The sequence below is a fragment of the Pterocles gutturalis genome, unplaced genomic scaffold (assembly GCF_000699245.1).
Source record: "Pterocles gutturalis isolate BGI_N339 unplaced genomic scaffold, ASM69924v1 scaffold22022, whole genome shotgun sequence".
NCBI lineage: Eukaryota > Metazoa > Chordata > Aves > Pterocliformes > Pteroclidae > Pterocles > Pterocles gutturalis.
Genome location: NW_010110876.1, coordinates 1 through 14650, shown reverse-complemented (window position 1 = coordinate 14650; position 14650 = coordinate 1). Strand labels below are relative to the sequence as shown.

Here is a 14650-nt window from a genome sequence, read left to right as displayed (position 1 = left end):
GCATGTGTAAGGAAATAATTCAAATCCCTTCTCAAGCCTGTTGTTGAACATGTAACCTCTCTGCCTCCTTAAATGCCTCAAAATCCTTCTTCCCACTATATCATCTCTAAATTTCCTGTCATTACCTGCAAACACAATACAGTTTTGTTGCACAGAATATCATTGAGTTAGCCTCATATTCTACCACCTCCCACTTTCACCTCTTTGCCAGCAGCAAAAGAGCCTATGACAACTTCCCGGCAGTCCTGTTGCTCTGCTGCCTTCCTATCACACCCTAAGCACTATGATTATTTCAGGTGTCTCTTCTATGGTAACTTCAAGACAGCTCAGTCACAGACAGAGCTGAATCCCATTACAGCAGGCACCACGCACACACCAAAAAATGATATATCCCCCCCCCATGTGGCAGCACCTATAGTATGGAAAAAGAAATGGCAAAGAGATGAGAAACACAAGGCAATGGGGGACAGCAGTGATCTATCTACATGGGTAGTGGTGACACCGTACTGGCAGAGTAGGCACTGCAAAGAACAGTGCAGAATAAAGCCAAAGAGCATCAAAAGGTATTTTAAGGAAAACAGTGAAGTGATGGTGTCAATGTTCAGAGGGAACGTCTCTCTGGTGTACAAGGTGGTGCGAAGCCAGCACAAAACTGGTTATCTAAGAACCTTGGAGTTGGTTTCAGTGCTGAAAGCAAGGTGATGGATAAGGTGGAAACAGTGAAGGGCTCTAGCAGGGAGAACGGGAGGGAGGAGGATGGGTTTGCACAGGGAGCAGCTCAAATGATGAAGCAGGATACCATCCCACTCCATTTCTCTAAACCATCACTATGTGCTAATTCAAATTCCTTGAGACATTTCCTTCCATGCTACCCAACAAAACCAGCATATTTATGGACTGAATATATTTAAATCCTCTGTTTTCCTTTTCTCTGGGCTTTCAAATACAGCCCTCAGAGGCCCAGTCTTTTATATTTCAAACTTCACAAGGCAAACTGTCTTCCTTTGTGGTTCCAAATGTATTTGAAGCATTTAAATAAATAATAAGCATTAATGTATCACGTACATGAACCAAGATGAAGAGGGGATTGAGTGCTGGGATTTTTTATGCTCGCTCTCAGTTACTTTTCCAGTTTCTCATGCAATCTGAGTTTAGTGTGACCTATCTAAAATTTTATTCAACGAAAAATGCTAGCAACGAATTTGGAGAAAAAATATCACAACTGATGTAATAGAGAGCGAACTATAGGGAAAACCAATTAGTTATGTGTTTGTTTTGTTTTGTTTTTTTTTAAAAAAAAGCTAACAGTGTTTATAATCTTGAAAAACAAATTAACTGATCAATACTTGAAGACTGAGAAGAATTCCAAGTCTCCTAGACAGAACCTCTGGCCATAAGAAAGATTTGGAAAAAAACCCCCAGAGTATCTCCTGAATAATGCATTGCATTAAAATTGACTTAAAATGATGCTGCAATACTTTGGTTAATTAGAAACAAAGAGATTTTTTGGTCAGGGCTTCCTTCTTGAGATACTAATTTGGGAAACCATCTAAAGACTCCTATGACTGCATTTAAGATCCACATATATGGATTTCTAGTACGGTCATGCACATCCTTTTTGGATGTTCGGGTTAAAATCATCAAGCCACAACATAACTACCGTTATTCAGATAAAGTACTTCACAATTTAATATTCACTACAGGTCTTATATGAAATGGAATAACCCTTTTCTTTTTCACCTACTGAAATATTTCTGGAGACTTCTGCATTAAATCCCACTCCTTTGTTTTTTCACATAGAATTTCACTCACTACAGAGTTTAGGACCCCCCCTCCTCCCCAAGAAAAAAGAGAGAAAAACAAAAGTACAATAAAGTCCAGCCAACACTGGCAACAGAATTTTCCTGGAACAGTTGATACTGTCTTCTGCTGCAGGACATCTGTGAATTCAAGAGAATTAAATTAATTCTAGAACTCTCCTAAGAGAAAGGCACATTTATAAAATATGATCACCTATATGTCTATTTTTCATCTAGCAGCCAGGCCAGTAAAAGGGCTGGGGAGAGACTTTCTGTGGCTTACTCAGTGAGCCAGCATCAGCCAGAAACTACACTGGCAAACCATTACCCTGCCTAGCAGACTGCACTTTCTATAAAGAGGTCCTCTAAGCCTCCAAAAAAATTTAAGAGGATCTCTTTAATATGCCATTTCTAATAGAAAAACATGAAGTGTACAGAAATGCTGCAGTGCAAGCTGCAGTCAGAATAAGAATGAGCTGCTCAAAGCGCCACACTCCACTTGTAGCTGCTTTAAATTTGCAGGGAAAATGTTGTGGCGATGAAAAGACTTTCTGTAACATCTAAAGATCTATTTTAATTTTGCAGTCACTGTCGATTGACAGCAGTCCCAACAGCTGCCAACCCAGGGCTCTGCACACTGGCTGTACAAAACCTGTGCTGAGAGATTAGGTGCATTAAAATGTATCAGAACTGGTTCCGAATTACGTTACATGAAGATTTAAAGCCACGTGGAGAAAAGCTGGTCAGGGTCAGACAGTATAGGACAGACAGTTCTTGACTGTTCCCTGAGCTGCTATTACTATTTTTTTTAATAATCTCTAAATCCGGTAAAGGCAGCAGCTGAAGATTTTACATAAGGGAAAAAGTCTGAATTCATACAGTTCATATCTGAACCAACAAGATCAAGCTGTAAAGAATATTAATGGTTTTTCTCTTGAACATATTTCTGTGTAACTCCCAATTTTTATGGTAATAACAGAGTGAATCATAAAGTAAAATTCATAAAGCCCTTTTGGGCTTACAAGTAACTATTTGTTGTGGGGGACATTCAAATTCATCATGTTGCAGACATCTGTTTTTCAGTATTTATTTTGCAGAAACAATGGAGGAATAGGAAATTGGGTGGTACTAGCATCTTTATGAAATACTTGAGAGTTTTTGTTTTTTTCCCCTCTCATCTTCCAGCTAGTACTTTAAAAAATATTCTACGCTATATTAACTTTATCCATAATATGAAACGCGCTCCAAAATACAGTTGTGATTTTACGTAAGCAATGTGATATGATTTTGGACAGAGTCAGACAATAAAGCACAAATTTCTGATAACATTTTTGATGAGCTGTATTCTGTTTATGTGCAGTGTAGGAAATTAATTGGAAATAAATTAACATTGTTAATTTAGTAGTGATTTTAATCTGGAATGGAATGCTTTACATTAGTCTAGGTAACTATTATTTTTGACAAACCAAACTAAGGAATGCGATTCTTATGACCTGTTAAAGTTTAAAAATTCAGAGCAAGCCATGAACAGCAGCCCTGTCTCCCTGGAGTTTGACCAAACCCTGTTGAACCTTGTCTTCCACCCTTGAATGGCTTCCACAATACGTTTGCGTTCTCCCCATTTCTAGCTGGTAAAAAACCAAAAGTCAAGAATTCATAATTTCTGTGACAAGTACTGTTTTATGGTCAAGAGAGGATAATTATAAAGGTAACTGTGAGTAATACAAGGTGCTTAAATCTGCCTCCACCCTTGGAGCAAATGTTTAAGATCACTACTTTGAGCCCTTGCATTACACTTGATTGCACTGACTACTCCAGTCAATGCTCTTAGTGTTGTGGGAAAGAGCAATAATACAAAAAAACAGGAACGTAAAAGTGAATCAGTGTACAGTTTTATATCATCCACACTTGAAAACCACCATCTTCCTACTCCACATGCCCCATACACTAGAACATTTAAAAATAGCTCTTTAAAGCAGTTCACTTGTAGGACTCTTGAAGAGTGCCTCCCAAAGTCAGGCACAGGTTCACAAAATAATAAAATCAGAATTGCTGGTTTATGACATTTACAGCGTAGCAGCTTGAGGAAGGATTTGCTAGTTCCCGTAGGCTAGGTTTCCTCTGTCAGAGCCAAGAGCAGAAGAAATATCCTATGAACAGAAAACAGGGCTGCCTGGATCTCTCAAAAGGGATCCAAGTCCCTCAACAGTAACACTGCATTTGCACGTTATTTTCACATAGACCTCTATATAACTAGATATAGTTATTTGTACACAGTATTGATATTTTCTAACTGTCCAAAACAAGCCCAAACCCACCCCTCACGAAACAAATGCCCAACCAATTCAAATCCCATTTATGGCCAAAGTCACTATCAGGGTCCTGGCCCAGGGTCTGCAATACCCAAACTCCACCTGAAGGGACTAACAGGCCCCTATTTTGGCTTTTCTTCCTCTGAGTAAATACTCTGGCTTCAGACACAGTTCAGTGGTTGTAAAAACAGGCAGATCATGCCTGATCATTGATCAAGTACAAACCTAGAAATGAAGACTATACAACACAGAATATTAAAATACTTTCCTCTGTCAGAGTGAAATGAAACAAGAAGGTTTAAAATACAGATATGAATTGAGTGTACATATTTAATTACTCCTGAGCTTCACCTGTATTAGTTTTTCACACCAAGTACTCTACTTCAGGTGCACCCTCAGAAGAAAGCTTACTTAAATCAGTTTATAACCAAGAACCAAATATCCAAAATTTTACTGAGAAGCAGTAAGAGACATTTAGAACTGAGATGCGCTCTGTTTTCAAATCACAGTTCTTAACGTCCCAATGTCACAGTAACTCATCCAAGGCAGTGATGTGAATTCCTAGGACCTATTTATACTATACAAGGAAAGCATATTAATAATTTTCCACTGTGATTAAAACACAGCATGTGTGTCCTTCAGTCCATAACAATTCCCTATCCTGTTTACTTAAAAAATGTACCCATCACAGATCTAAAAGGAAAGTGCTTTCACACTGCAGTAGTACTGAATTCACTCAATTTTTCATGGATCTATAGATTGCTTTGATGCAGTCTGAGCCCAGGCAGAACTATATAGTCTTCAAACAGTCATTAAATCAAGCTCTTTGCTCGCCCTTAAAAATATTTTCTCTTTAAAATTGCAAAGCAGAAATTACATCCCCCTGCCCCACGTAGGAAAGATGAGTTCCATAATATCCTTTTTCTCTCAACAATTATTTTCAGCACCTTCCCATACATGAAGAAAACTATGAAAGCAAACGAGTTGGTGCTGGGGGGATGACCGGGAACAGGGCAGCAGCAGCTGCCTGCAGCAAGGGGACCCACTCCTCGGGAGCAGGCAGCAAGCAGGCTGCTGCTAACAGCAGTGCTAGGAAGTCCTCCCTCCCCAACCCTCATTCCCAAGGACTTACACTTCAAACCGAAAAGCAGGAGAGATTTCCCCTGCTATCGCTGGGAACAGTAAACATCCCCTTTTTTACTGCTGTTGTGCGGACAGACAAGGCTGTTGCCAGGGCACCTAACCCAAGGGGGGCTGGGAGAGCCATTTCTGAAGCACACATTTGTTGCAGACTCTGACATGACTGCAATTTATTGCTGGCTTATCATCACCAGAAAGAAACAAAAAAGAAAAAAAAAAGAAAACCAAACAACAACAACAAAAAATTCCTTACTGTGGGTGTACAAAGACTGACTTAATTCAGTAATGTAAATTATGAATCCCCATACCATTTTTAAAAATTGAATTATCTCACTTCATTAAAAGGAGGCTGCTGGGAGCCCTGTGCAATCTTCCTCAACCATCCAGCTCCTCCAGCAGCTCTGTTTCCCCAGCTGCTCCCTGCTCCCCTCCACTGGCACCTCTGTGCTGCCCCTCCCCAGCCTGAAGAGCCTCCTCTCTCCCATGGAGCACCATCCCACACCAAAAGGATCTCTCTGTACTCCTCTCCTTCCTTTCTCCTGGAAAGGTCTTCTTTCTTCCCCCATCTCCATTCCTGGCTTCTGCTTTCTTTCATGCCTCATCCCACCCATCTTTGTTTTTTTCATCACTATTATTCCTCCTACTGTCCTTGCCATCGTTCCAAGGGTAGCCCTTATCTTTCCACTCCTTAGTTCCTTCTCTCTCACCTCTGTCAAGGCTCTCTATACGCTTGGACTTCTGCTCCTCTTCCTAGGACTCCATCCCCCCTATTTTTGTATTTCCCCTCAGCTGAGCCTCCCTCCCCCTTTCTGGTCCTCCTAGAAGATCATCTGTTCTGCTGCAACCCAGGTCAGAAACCACCCTCATGCTGGAAGTTAAAATGCAGCTTCACCCGGAGGAAAAAAGAGAGGATGAAATTCCTCTTACTGCAGGTAAGAAGAAAACCTCTTTTTCAGCGCTTGAAGGAAACCTCAGGTTTTCCAATGTTCTGATTTATGAACATGTCAAAGGTTGTACCCAGCTGTGCTTGGGCTGTTTCTGGAAATGCCGGCAGCTGGATGCGGTACAGCATGTCTTCATTTGTAATGACAATGTTGCTAACTCATTTTATTCAAATAAACATTTATTCCAAGGCCTACTTTATAAAAACTGTTTTTGTGTGTTCTATCACTATGAATTTGTTTTTTTTCCTAATATAAACACACAACCTCAGCCCCCTTTCAAAAAAAACCATGGTTTTGTCATATTCTGAGGTCACTTTCCCTATCAGTTTTTCAACAGTGTTCTCAATGCTGCTGGCATTCGCTTGGGGAAATGACAGAATTCAGACAGTCCTAATTTCCAAGGAAGGTCATTTGCACAAATCAACTTTTGACCATGGATTTACTGCAGCATCATCCTGTGCTGGTCTCACTTGAAAGCCCAAGGTGGAACTTGAGTCTTGAAAGCCATAGCAGACTCTAACCTAGCTATCAAAATCACTATGCATAACTGATCAGCATGGGTTATCTGCCCAGGATTTGGCCCTATCAGACATTAATTTGGAAATATCATCAAATATAGATTAGAATTATAAAAGGTCAAAACATGAATGATGGGAACGGGAACATGTGAATCCTGTAGAATTCATCTGTTAAAAGAAGTTTAAAAGATACAGAAAGCAAACATTCCATCACAACTGAAGTCTGTGGTGATTTTGGAATTAGATTCTTTTCATAGTCACTGTGTGCAAGACTACTTCCAAGTATTAATATTCATTGAAAACAACTTGCTGTGTTTTGCTTACTACAGAACCACAACTTACTACATAATGAAACTTGAGCAGCAGGCAAAAAAGCAAACAATTCCCTCACCCTCAACTAAACAAAAAATCCCTGAGGGACAGTTAGGGGATGGGAAAAAAAGCATTTCTTCTATTGTAATGTAGAAGATGCACTGAGAGTTAATCACAGACCACACATTACCTCTCCTCCTCTACCTTTTCATTAAGCAGCTGTCTTCATCTTGTGCATTGTACTGTTGGTTAGGATGAATAATTCCCTTAACTCCCTTCCTCCACAGATTACATAATTTACATATTTGAGAAAGAGCCTCCATTTGGTGCCTATTCCTCAACAGACAGGCCAGGAATGCTTTCAGTACTCTTTAAAGAAAACTGGCATTATCCATTCAAGCAGAGAAAGGAGCCCATCGAGCACTCCTCGCCTCTAGACAGCACCGCAGGCAGGCAATCCTTTCCTATTGCTCCCCTGGGCACCTGCCTGTCACTGGTATGTATATGTCCAAAATTTAGATTAACCACGCTGTTCACCAACATGGCAGTAACAAATGGCGATCTACTGCTAGCAACAGAAAACTGTAAAACCAGGAGCTGCCCTAACAAAGACTTAAACTTTTTGCAGGGTTCAGTTACAATATAAGCCTTGATGACAATTATTTCTGTCTGGATAATGGCATAATCTGGGCTTCTTACACCACGGCCAGAGAAACAGGCTAATTCAAATACATCTCGTCAAAGGAACGGTTTAATATACCAATGAACACCACCATTAACTGACCCTCAGTACCCTAATCCTTCTTCCAGATTTTCAGTCCTCTTCAGAACAGACAGGCTACCTCAACACAAAATAAAAATCAGAAAATTAACAGCGAGCAAACATAAACTTACAAACTGGAAGCAGCTTCTGACGCTCGGCTCGATATTGCTGCCACCGAAGGAGGCCACTTCCCCCAGCTGCCGAGGGATCTGGATGGAGTCATGCAGCAGGAGCCCCAGCCGGCGCTGGTCACAGAAGCCAGTGGAGCTTGCCACTTGCTTGAACAGGTCTGGAGGAAGGAACAGGACACACGTGCTAAAGCATCACAAGTGGGATATGGCAAACAGTGTGAAGTTTGCATTGTTTCAGAGGCTCGCCAGTGTGGTCAACAGCCTTGGTGGATGTGAACTCAAATGCACCTTCAGTTTGGAAGCTTCTCTTCCCATAAATGCTGGGTTTTTTCTGTTAAGCAGTCTAGTGACTATTTTTAACAGCATTATTGGCTTGTACCTGGGAAGAAAGGCCATTATAACACAGGACGTGTGATACTGCTGATAATAGCAGCTGTGGTTCTCTAACACAGCTAACCAAGCAGCAGGGTCTTTGACCCACAACAACATAAATGTTTTAAAAATATCATTTAATAGTAAAATAATCTCATGCAACATACAGTGCATTTTCAAGTCTTAGTCATCAATGTACAACTCAGAGAATCCATTTCTCTTTCAGATGAGTTGAAATGAAAAACAAGAGCTCCCTAACTTCTATGTATCATAATCTTTTAATCCATGACTATTTCTAAAATGAAAACATTAAAGTATGACAGAACCAGCTATCCACTGGGAATGTTAATATCGTATTAAGTTTTCACTTTGGAAAATGGAAGTGAAAATGTCACTCAAAGCCATGTTGTGTTACTGCATCATTCTAGAAAAGAATCCTTAGAGGACAGAATTATTATCCCATTGTAAGCTCAATTTAATTTGCTGGGAATTAGTTACATTAAGTATACATTGAGGAGGTTTTATAGTTCATAATAAGAAGAAAAATCAGGTTAGCATTAAATGAAATATTTATTTGGTAATATCCCTGTTGACAATACGTGACCTGAATAAATTCTCCTTACTTTTCAAAGAGTTAAAAAAAAAAAAAAAAGAGAGAGAGCAACACACAGTTAGACTAAAATAATGCCCTTTTTTTGGAGCCGCCTTAATATTTCACCCGACACCAGGGATACAATTATAATGGTGCTTCAGCACTGCTCCAGAGAACTTTCCTAGCGATGCTTTGACACCTGTTCTCTTCCAAAGAAATAAAGGAATGGATAGAGGAAGGATTATTTTTTAATTATGTGAATTTCACTCTTGCCAAGTCTAGTTTTACAATAAATAATTCTGGTATGAATCCTTCCATCACCTCTGCAAGCCTAAATACTTGTGCCTTAGCACAACCAGCTCTGCTCTGCTGCACAAATGAGAGAAGAAATTTCAAGGGGTGCGACTCATCACATACTTGCAGCAATACTAATAGCAATTGCACTATGACTTTGGCATGGATGGTGAAGCCAGACCACAACCTGGCAGAGACAGTTCCTTCCTCTCCCACAAACGATTCAGCTTTCAATTTCCCCATCATTAAAACAATAAGTATTCTACAACCTTAAAAGGGGGGTTATGCATTACTGTGCACACACACCACAGGAGACTATAAAATATGAATAAATTTGCCTTTATAAATTTGATAATCCTCAATGAAATATCATTTTGAAAAATATCTGTACTGAGTAATTTTCTTAAAAGATTTTCTGAATACTTTTTCACAACACCCACACGAAACATCTAGAGATCTAAACTGTGACATTCATAGTGATTGCCCTAAACTCTGATCCAATTATACATAGTCATGCACAGACTCCGTTGTTGGAACTGTCTGGTTTCTCTTTAGCATTCTTCAACTTTCATGAGCAGAAGAACAGAATAATAACAAGTGATGAAAAACAGCTATGGTATTGTGTCAAATCCTAAAACTTGTTTTTTTAGTGTTTTTTTTAAAAATGCATGGATGAGTGATACCAGTTAATTTAACCAGAAAGTTACTCTTGGGAACTACTGTTATCAGTAGATCTTTTCTGGATCCTAGCCTCGCTAATGAACTGATTCATTAGTCAAATAAAAATAAAACTTCAAGTGGGATTTTTTCAAGTATTTCAGGATTTGGTCTATTAAAATATGTAAAATTTGCATACCTTTAATATTTATTTAAAGATAGCAACTATATTTAACTACAATGTACATAATAAGACTCTGACCACACTGTGGAAAATATGTTAAAAATATATTTTTAAATGGTATAATGGAAGATGCCCTGTAGACATGCATTTTTGTTTACAGAAGTCTGCTAAACCAGTGGTCTCCAAACGGGTGGGGGTGCACCCACCACAGGGGGTGTGCATGACAATTCACCCAGCTGCAGGAAGAGAGGGTTTTTTTTGTTCTAATAATAAATTTAAAACCCCTTAAAAATACTGTTTATTTCATCTTTATCTCATGCCTTTTTAATTTCAGTTTTCTGTATATTTTATAACGTACATAGCATATTATTATAGTGGTACATGTATATAATTTTTTACACATCTATTGGAGGTGCATGCTCAAAAATTTTTTACCGATAAGGGTGCATGATCAAAAAAGTTTGGGGACCACTGTGCTGAACTACCTAAAACCACACCAAACAAATAACTTAAAAAGTACAAGGCAGAGCAAATTAATACCCCTTGCATCTGGACTATCTAAAAGGATGTCTTCGTACGCCACTTAAATGTTTATGCAATAAATAAGAGGAATAAAAACTGAATACAAACATAAACTAAAACTAAAAGAATCACATTGACTTACATCTGTATTTATCTTCTAGGTGTGCTTTACAAAGGGATACAACACCAGTTTTGAAAGATAAGACACGGATCCTTCCTGTTCGACCCCTAATGAAAAAGAAACAGTAGCTGATAAAATAATCTGTTCATGTCATAATTTGTTTACTATAATGAAGTTCACCGCAGTGCCACAGTCATCATAAAGGAAGTCCCATACAGAACCACATTGCACAGCACATGTTGGACGGTTATGAGGTAAGTTAGAACTGAAATATAAAATCTGGCTCTACAGGCCAGTAGCTGAGCTGGACTGTGCTGTTTTATTAATTCAACCAGAAATAGTCTCGTTTGGAAGCAATTACTCACCGCCTTTTTTATGACAAAAGTGAGAGTAAAGAGTCTTTACCCCAAGCTTATTTGAAAAGTCTTCTCTATGAACTGTTGCTATTCTCAGAGAAGATGAGGTCCCTGATGGAATAGGTAGCCATACCTTTTACCAAAGACAATATAGCTTCACTTTAATTAGAAACGTGATGTGGCAGTTGTTTTTTAGAAAGTCTTTGCTTGCTGTCTGTCAGCCCTGCCCTGACTTGTGTGAGAAGGCACTACAGGGCCAGGCATGAAAAAGCAGCCTCTGCCAGCAACGCTGAGTGACAGAGGCACTCGTAAGATGTCCAGGTGAATGATGAAGCTTGCCTAGAAATCACGAGAAGGCAGGCAAGCTGCACAGTTATGCTGTTAACAAGACGATGTGGTTTCTGAGCACTCCTCACAGCACTCAAGCCTGTCCTGTGCAGTTCCAAGGGGCTGGTGTACCTCCACATCTGTCCCCATGCTGCCTCTGGTCAGCCTCCTCCTCATGCTCACTCCTGCCTTGTGATGTGCCCACCCTATTACTTTTGCTTTTTAGTATGACTGCGGTAAGAACATCCTCCTCTGCGCTGCAGGTGATGCAACGACAAACCTTCACGTCTTCTCTCAGTCATCGGGTTTAGCTCAATTTACTTCCAGCTGATGGCTTCCCCCAAGACTTATTTCTGATAGCATTTCAAGCATTTCAATGTAACATCTATTGCACACAAAGACATAGACCGTATAGAAAGCGAATGCCTAAAAAGGACTTTAGAAGCAGAGCCTTATCAACAGTTTTGAAGCATCACCAGCAAAAACACCACTGGAAATAAGATAAATAATGTACAGGCATGCCAGAGTCATGCAGCAGGCTGCACTATTTGGCAAAAATGCATGTTGTCTTTTTAATCCTACAGAAGTGCCACAGGAGCCAGTGGTGCTCATCTACTTAAGCATCTCCTGTGCAATCCCTATGAAAGGTGCAGGCAGAAACTGCTGGACAAAGCCAAATTTAGAATTTGCAACCTTTTACTGAAGAATCTTGTGGTTTTTATCATGAATAAGCATTTGTTGTTTACCTCTGTTTTCCACACTCCACTTCTCTTACTCCTCTCCCTCAAATCTTTTCCAGATTAATTATCATCTGTGCCCTGAGAAACTCCTGCTGATGAATACCAGGCTCATGCAAATTATACAGGAGAAGAATGTAGAATGATGATTTCCCTGCAAGGCATATTAAATTGAAACTTGCACAAATCATGAGTTGTTCAGTTCGCTCGCCTCTCCTCCCAAGTCAAACCAATAATTTAGCATGCTACTGCAAACGAGCATGAGTGACTGATCAATTAAAACCAATCTGAAACGTGCTGGAGTTTCAGAGCTGTGCCCATAATTAGATCAGTCATTGACTGTGAATTTGATTAATATCTTTACAAATGACAGTTTTCAATTATAAGAAAAGTAAAGATTCAGTACATTTAATTAAATGTCTCCGGTACTGCTATGCACTTCGTTTGATCTCTGCCTATTAAGTTTACAATGAAAACTACACAAATGTAACCCCAAGGTCACCTCTCTTGCCAGGGTAATTCAAACCTGAATTTCAGCAAAACAGCTATGAGCTTTCCTCACACAGAAAACACCTCTCTGTTTCACTGTGTCCTGCAATATACAGTTCCCCAGCATACCTAGGGAATTGCCTGGAGGCAGCCAATTATAATTTCTAATGTTGTGCTTTCAGCATAGTGCAACATAAAGAAAACCAGACTGGACATGGCAAATCTAACCCGTGCGGTCCAGCTTAGGAGCAGCCTGTGGAATGACCTCTGAGGAATGAGGAATCTCTGCCTCTAACATGGCTGAGCAGGAGTAATATCCCTAGCACATCTTTTCTTGTTTCTTTGCTAACTGTGTGTCTTCATTTATATGTTATTTATAGTTGATGATAATTCAAAAGTGGATCAGAGTTCTGTGAAAGCCAAAGAAGATTAAAGAAATAAAACCTGGCTCTTAAATGAATTTAGCCCCATTCCCTACTACTGGAACACTACACAAAAATATAATGTAATCTGAGTAATCCACTTCACAGGACACTGCAGCTGCTGCAGAGGATGGTCTAAGCGACTGGCTTATCGGAAGTGATCCTGCAGGAAGAGACTGTACAAATCTGTGCATCAGAGCTTCAGTGCTGTGATAAAAGGTGGATGGAAGAACAATGTCATGGTACTTCAATACAGTTCAAAATATCAATGGAGATACAGTAATTGTCCCATGTCCTTCCATTTATTTACATAAATGTTTATTCTGCCACAGTAATGAGCATGTCTGCCTGAAGGTGGCTGATAAGAACCTTAAAAACTCAAACAAAGACTTCCACTGACATTTTTTTCACTGAAGTCACCAAATACAAAAATAATGGCTTGTTCTAAAATTAATTTACAAACGTGTGTTGCAATTTGCCTATGCATTAAGAGCAACATCATTAACCCACTGAATAGAAATACCCATAAATTTTCTACACGTAGACTTTTAAAAATTAAATTTTAGATTAAATATTTCTCAAATCTCCTGAATGCTAACAGTTATAAGCACACTAGATTAGAAATAAGCCTCTTCCATCTTTGAACAAGAATTATAGATTGAAAGCTATAGAAAATGGACAACTCTGAAAAGGTTTAACACCGAAAGTACAGACACATGCAAGAGTCTAAATGATGGTGTTCATACTGTTGCTTCTTGATAGTTCTCTTGAATTTCTTTATCTAAATAAATTAAAAAGCCATGCAAAGCTGTGACCTACTGAGGATATGCAGTCCCACAATTGCTCTAAACACACAAATCAGCTTAAACTGTTCTGTTTTCCACCTCTCTCATTGCTTAGCTTAATAAATCTAGGATTGTAAGCCTACCCACAGGCTGTATTGATTCAGCTAAATGCAGCCATTAAACCATTAGGTTTATTTTCACTTGAGCCACCCTTTTTTTCAGCTTCAAGCCGTTTACGTTATAATGAGGCAGACAGCTTTACCCCTTCCCCTTGTGCTGCTGGGAAAGCTCTCGAGCTTTCAGAGCACCCATACATACGTGTCATAGACATTCAGCAGCCAGTTGAGGCACATGTCCACGCAGAGAGGAACATTGACCAGGTTATTGTGCTCTTGTTCCAGTCGATCGTAAATGGTGGTTAAGCAGTTAATGATCTGCAGAATATCCATCGGCTGGTCATTTTGTTTGAGGTTGTGCTGGTCCAAAGCATCACATGCAGCAGACAGGCTCAGGAGATCCACTGTTAAGATTAAAAAAAAAAAAAAAAACCAAAAACACCACACAATAAGACAGAAGAAAAACAGTGGTTGTTTTACCCATACACAAAAAGTAGGTAGAACAATTTACTTGGCTGACACGCCTGGCCAGAGGACATTTTATGTCCTCTGAAAGTCATGTGCCAGACTGGTTTCAAGCCTCCTACAGGTGCACTGTTTATTCAGCTGTGGTCTTAGAGGGCAGTGTTCATAAAAGTGAAATCTGTTTCATTTTTAGCTGTAAAATACCTATTATGCTATTGGATTTTATGGAAATAGTACATCAATTACTATGTAAGTAAAAAAAGACAAAGACAAGGATGTTGAGGAGAGCTGG

General features: G+C 39.5%; 1 protein-coding gene across 1 annotated transcript in view; it reads right to left on the bottom strand.

Annotated features, from left to right (window-relative positions):
• Window positions 1-14297, bottom strand: part of DMD (dystrophin) — a gene marked incomplete at its 5' end in the record, with an annotated part of 60942 nt that extends 46645 nt beyond the window's left edge. Inside the window, 3 exons of the mRNA XM_010073569.1 lie at window positions 7920-8077; window positions 10683-10768; window positions 14096-14297. Coding sequence (XP_010071871.1) covers window positions 7920-8077; window positions 10683-10768; window positions 14096-14297 — 446 coding nt within the window. The remainder of the gene's footprint in view (window positions 1-7919; window positions 8078-10682; window positions 10769-14095) is intronic.
• Between the last annotated feature and the right edge of the window lie 353 nt (window positions 14298-14650).